This window comes from Otolemur garnettii, unplaced genomic scaffold (assembly GCF_000181295.1).
Source record: "Otolemur garnettii isolate 467f Iridium unplaced genomic scaffold, OtoGar3 scaffold00015, whole genome shotgun sequence".
Classification (NCBI taxonomy): domain Eukaryota; kingdom Metazoa; phylum Chordata; class Mammalia; order Primates; family Galagidae; genus Otolemur; species Otolemur garnettii.
Window position 1 is genome coordinate 20,273,095 of NW_003852410.1, and position 6,764 is coordinate 20,279,858.

Sequence of the window (6,764 nt, forward strand, 5' to 3'; positions counted from 1 at the left end):
TGAGTACCTAATGTGTGCCAGATACTGATCTAAAGTGCTACAGTGAATAAAAAAATTCCTGGCCTTTGTGGAGCTTGCATACCAATGGGGGAAAGATATGTATGAAAAATAAAAGCAGGAAAAGAGGTGGTATGAGTGAGGGTGGAGTTGGAGGAAATTCACCATATTTTTACAAAAAGTAATTGGGGAAGCCCTCTGAAGTAAGGTGATGTTTCAATAAAGACTTAAGGGCTTCTTGGCAAGACCCAGCAAGGGCAAAGGCCCTGACATTGGAGGTGTTCAGCATGTTTGGGAACAGCAAGATCCATATTGCTGAAATAGACTAAAGTAGGAGAATAGTGATGAGCTTAAGAGATGTGGTTGGGTTTAAGTACAGATCACGTAAGTAAGGAATTTGGCTTTCATATGAAGGGAACTGGGAAGCCATTGGAGGGATCTGAGCAGAAGAGGGCCATGATTTGACTTATATTTAACAGGATCACTCTACTATGCAGGGACAAGAATAGATTACAAAGGGTCAAAGTGATTCTGATGTACTGGATATGAAATGTGTTAAGAGAGGAATCAAGGAGAACAAAAATAAATGAGCTTGCCTTAGAGTTTAAAGAACATTATATATAATACTAACTAGTTCATTTTCTACCACAGGCCAGATATTTAACAGATTAAAATCTCATTCCATTCTGTCAAGACCTAAAGTATTTCATAATTTTAAATAAATTTTAATTTTGCAAAACTCACTAGTCAGAAGTCACTTTACAACACTGGAAGTTTTCAATCAGAAAAGGTTTTATTATAAGAAACAATGACATCAGGTAAAAATGCAAAAAATTGTGCAATTATGGCAAAATGTTTAAAAATATCTATAATTTGCCCCCATAGGACTACAGTACTTACTACATACCTGAGCACTGAACATTGAATGCCATCTTAAACTGCTTTACATAGGAAATCTGATTCCTTGAAGATCACATCCACTTTTTCTCATGACCAATGAAATCACCTTGATGCTTAAGCATCAACTTTGTAGGATAACATAAAAAGATGGAAGATAATAATACAATTTCTACTTTCCTATAACACAGTTACACCAAGTCCAGTTTTCAATGTGTAAAAAAATACATAGGAAAGTGCTACATACATTCTTCAAATGCAAAAACAAGATTAAAGTAGGACTGGCATATGTTAGACCCATATTTTAATTGTGTAGTACCCATTGTGCCTTTTACTTACATTTTTGTCACACTACAAAAGTATACCTTAAATATCTAAACATAAACCCACACATATCACTAATCTTAGTTTTCTAAGACCTCTTCTGAATCCATTTAAAAATGGTAAAATATCCCAGCTATAGAATTTAAAAACAAATAGATCTTCATACAAAATTCAATATATATTCTACTCCAATAACAAATCCTAAGCCTTGTTTTAACACGCTAAACTTAGATCATACCTTCAGTATAAACAGTTATAGCAAAAGGATCAACTGTTGTGCAGATCAAGAGAATAAATCTACTATAGAATTAACCACAGTATGTTGTTCTCTTATATGTCATAGAGCCATGTAACTTGCTAACCCAAAGTTCTATGTCATGTTTTCAAGTAATACATTTTGTAAATATAGAAGATTGTCAAAAAGAGACAGGATATCTTATCAAACGAAGCTTTCAAAAATAAATTACATGAACATCTCTTGCAAAAATTGGTTACTTTTGTTTTTTTCCTTCCCTCAGCAATGCAAAACTGCAAAGAATCACTTAAAAAATTGCAGAAATAACCCCACAGCATTTTGATAAAGAAAAACGTAGAAAATGAAGAAAAACTGGGAAGGGAAAAATAACTGTTTGACAAAGTTTATATAGAGATTATATTATAAAGGCCAATAAGAAGAAACCACATATCTAGCTTTCTATGACTACATTTAAAATTGTTAATTCTATAAATGCTGTCCATTTTAACTTCTGTTACAGAAAACTCTTCCTACTCGTAGAGGTCTATGTAAAGCAGTTTGGAAAGCTTCTGAAAAACGAGGTATGTGATGCAAAGAGGCAATGTTTTAAATTTGTTTCACAGTATCACCTTACAATTTGTGCAAGATTTTTAAAATATAAACCATGCCAGTTTGCTTCTAATTTAATAAAAATGGTACAGACTGTGGGCTATACTTAAATCCTTTATGAATTATTCCAGGCTTAGTAAAAATAAGTTACTGATCTAAATATTTGCTTTAGATGTACAAATCAGTTTGGGTGTCCTTCATGTTAATATTCATATTAGAAATACATCAGTCAAATATGAAAAATGACTTTGTACCTATAAAGCTATGGTTCTACTCATTCACTCTTTTCCTTCTCAATCTCCTTCAGCTAAAACAAGGATTTCAATGTAAGAGTATTCATCCCTCTTAAGTGCAAAAATGATAAAAAAAAAAAATGAGGTTTTAATTGTAATATGAAACTTAGAAGCTATTAAATTAGATCACTGCAGAAGTTCTGTGTTTCTGAAGAACAGAATTTTAAACATAGGAGTAAAAGTTCACATTATGATCTGTATGGAAGAGAGTTAAGTTACCTTCCATTGTACCGATAACTGGACAGGTAGTGGAAAAGGAAGGTGGGCAACAAATGGCCCATGTTAGTGCAAACTGGGTATAATGTTCTTACTATTCTAAGACTTAGTCCAGCTAGACCAGGGGTCCTCAAACTTTTTAAACAGGGGGCCAGTTCACTGTCCCTCAGACAGTTGGAGGGCCAGACTGCGGGCCCTGGGACGAGTTGGCTGCTAAGCAGGACAGGCAGCGGCGGCAAAAACACCCGGCGGGCCGGATAAATGTTCTTGGAGGGCTGCATGTGGTCCACTGGCTATAGTTTGAGGAGCCTGAGCTAGACCAATAACTGGCCATATCTTCCTATCACATAAATAGAAAATCTTGTGAATCATAAGAGTTCAGCAAATAAAGTATTATGGCCATGATTCTCACATACTGGTTTGAAAGATAGTCATAGGCTCAGACCACTTAAATCTCTCTAGTTATTCACATAAATTAGCTTAAACTAGCACCAGCCACCTATGGATTTGAGCACTTTTCCAGATTTTAAAAAATGAAACAGTGTTAGCACTTGAAAAAGTGATCAACAGAAAACTGCCATTTCAATACTTTAGCTTAACTTAAAGTTACATAGGAAATACAAAAGTCTAAAAGCTCTTTCTGAGACTAATTTGTTTCTCCTTCAATCTATTCTAATAACAGAAAACATTTAAAACTCAGTACAGTTGAAAACAGTACGCAAAAAAAATATATATATATATAAATATTAAGAATGAGGATCTAAGTTAGTGCTTCTCTGTGTTAGAGGTCATAGCTAAAGTAAAATCCTAGTGATATTGCCTCAGATTATTACCCGTATTTAAAATAAAGTCACATCAAACTAGTTTAAATGTCTCTACCCAATAATACTCTAACCACTCTTCTAAGAGTGCATAGTTGTCTTGATTCACCTAGTATCTCAATGACTATTGATCACAAAAATCTAGAATGGTATGATTACTTTTATGCCAGAAAAAAAAAATGCTGATAATTGCACTTTATTTACCCTTTCTTACTGAAATGAAATGAAACATCACAAGGATGAAAGCAAATTCTTTCCTACACTGTAATCTTTAAGAGCACCCATTTCTTTGTACAAAACTCTCTCAGTTTCTTAAAATACTGACAACACTCCTTAATATCACGAAACAAGTTTCCTAATTATGAGATGCTAGTGATGCACAAAGACGTGCTACTTGTTAGAGGACTTTCTGAAGACACTGAGGATAGAGTTTAGCTACAGCACATTCAAAATGCCGGCCAAGGTCCCAGAGCCGATCTGGGGTCTCATACACTTTCATCCATTGGTCAGCAATGTCATCATATTGGTAAAGGGAATTTTTCCTGCTGGTTCTGAAGACATGTTCTTCAACAGTAACTTGAGTAGCTCGAACAAATAAATGGAGTTTATTCTGGAAAAGTACCAGTTTAAGGTATGGGTTTATGGACTGATCACATGGAAAATCCTTTTTACGAGTCCACTTATTTAGCTCAATATCATAGGCTTCTACAGTAAACATCCGCTGATGATTTCCACAGGTTCCAGCTATGTAGTAGATTGAGTCCTTGTATACAGCTGCTAAGCCTTGGATTCTAGGCACAGTCATAGGGGTTAAAAAACCCCAGTAGTCTTTTTGAGGCTCATAGAAGAGGAAAAATTCTCCTAAAAAAAAAAAAGAAAGAAAACAAGAATATGTACATTTTCATGTTTGATTTTTGGCTGTATGTGGTAATTCTAACCTCTGAAGACTAAAGAGCATAATTTTCCCAAATAGTTCACTTTTAAAATATTTATTTTGTAATTTCCAAACCTATATTAATGAGGTTACAATATACCATAAAACTTTTTTAATTCCATGATACAATATTATAATCAACCTAAATTGTGATGTTTATACTGAGAAGGTATAAGGAGTTACTTTGGATTGATGGCAGAATAATAGTTAAGAGCTTGGTTCCATGTTCTATCCAATTTTGTATTACAGAAAATTTATTTTAATCCAGCTCTAAAAAAGCATTACTAGCTGGGCACAGTAGCTCATTCCTATAATCCTAATACTCTAGAGGCCCAAATGGGAAAATTGCTTGAGCTCAGGAGTTCAGAGACCATCCTGAGCAGGAGCAAGACCCATCTCTACTAAAAATAGAAAAATGATCCAGGTGTTGTAGTAGTGCCTGCAGTCCCAACTACTTGGAAGGCTGAAGCAGGAAGGTTGTTTGAGCCCAGGAGTTTGAGGCTGTGGTGAGCTATGAAGACACCACTGCACTCTACCCAGGACAACAGAATGAGACTCTGTCTCAAAAAAAAAAAAAAAAAATTACTAATGTTCATCTAATAAGACCAAATGCCACTATAAATTTGTGTGCTATGTAATTAGAAGATTGCACATGGGATTGTTCAGATCTATGTTTATGCCAAGGATGTGCTTACTTGAGTGTTGCTATAATCCAAAGACAAATAGAAAACACACATGGTATACAGCATGGACTTTAAGTCACCTTCTATTCTAATTGAGCAATAAAAAGATATGCTGAGTCAGAATGCCAACATGATAATGTTAGAAAGAAGTGAAGGCCAGGCTCGGTAGTTCATGCCTGTAATCCTAGCATTCCCAGAGGCTGAGACAGGTGGAACACCTGAGATCACAAGTTTTAGACCAGCCTGAGCCAGAGCCAGACCCTGCCTCTAAAAATAGCCAGGTGTTGTGGCAGGCAGCTGTAGTCTCGCTACTTGGGAGGCTGAGACAAGAGAATCGCTTGAGCCCAAGAGTGTGAGGTTGCTGTGAGCCACAGCACTCTACCAAAGGCAACAAAGTGAGACTCTGTCTCAAACAAAAAAAAAAAAAAAAAAAAAAAAGAAGGAAGTAGTGAAGATATTTAAGAATTTTCCAATTTATCACATTTGTATAAAATCTTTGTAATAAAAATCTGATCCCTTTTTGGGTAGGTTAAATGATACTTCAATAGCCACAGATTTTTAAAAAAATTAGTTCAACCTAAGCTTCCAATTATACACATCAGATTTATTGATGTAAAGAAGTTTTGTTTAGACTAGGAATTCCTCATTCTAAGTTCAGCTTCCTCTTGAAAATTGTTCTGAACTAGATTTACTATTTACTACAAATTCAACTGCCAACTTAATACTAGTGACACTTTACCTTCAATTTTACTTAAAATAGTTTGTTGAGCTCCTAGATTTATTTCCACATAATCTGCCCTTCTTCATTAACTTGTAACAGGATTCTTGATAAAGACAGGAATCCAAACTTTCTGATGTGTGCTACATCTCTACAGATTTCTTTTAGAATATATGATACACAAAAGTGTTGATTTTTAAAATCCAAAGTCCTCTTTAACAAATTAAAACCAGTGACAAGCAACCCTCAGGGCTCAGATTCCTCTGATATAAAATATAATATTGGATTAAATGTTGTTCATTCCAGCCCTGAAATTGTATCAATTCACTGCTATTTTGCTTTAGAGTTTGCATTATTATACAACCTTTACATTCCAAATTGGGAGTCTTATAATTATTAACTCTACTACTATCAAGTTAGCCAGTAAGATACTACTATCAAGTTAGCCAGTAAGATACATACGCACAGCTTCATGATACTGGATAATATAACCTATCTAATGATACCGGATAAAATATACATTTCTTCTTTTTTTTTGAGATGGAGTCTTTCTCTGTTGCCCAGGCCGGAGTGCTATGGCCTCAGTGCAGCCTTGAACTCCTGGGCTCAAGTAAGCTTCCTGCCTCAGCTTCCCAAGTAGCTGGGACTACAGGTACACACTACCATTCCCAGCAAATTTTTCTATTTTTTGTAGAGACAGGGTCTCACTCTTGCTCAGGCTGGTCTGGAACTTCTGACCTCAAGCAATTCCCCTGCCTTGGCCTCCCAGAGGTCTAGAGGTCTCACCTCTAACTAAGATTATAGAGGTGAGCCACACATGCCTGGCCCTTATTTTCTTTGTATGTCCTTGATAGAATAGAGTGTTCTAACGAATATTTTACAAATATTGAGCCAGTGGCATTCCTCAAATAACAGGAACTAACACCTGTTTCAGTATAATCAAGTAAAACACAAGTTAATGGCTCGGCGCCTATAGCTCAACTGGCTAAGGCGCCAGCCACGTACACCTAAGGTGGCGGGTTCGAATCCCCAGCCTG

The 6,764-nt window shown here is 35.7% G+C and overlaps 1 protein-coding gene across 1 annotated transcript in view; it reads right to left on the reverse strand.

Moving 5' to 3' along the window:
- Positions 1-3,601: 3,601 nt before the first annotated feature.
- Positions 3,602-6,764, reverse strand: part of KBTBD8 (kelch repeat and BTB domain containing 8) — a 10,184-nt gene continuing 7,021 nt past the window's right edge. The window contains exon 4 of the mRNA XM_003785513.3: positions 3,602-4,253. Coding sequence (XP_003785561.2) covers positions 3,790-4,253 — 464 coding nt within the window. The 3' untranslated portion in view covers positions 3,602-3,789. The remainder of the gene's footprint in view (positions 4,254-6,764) is intronic.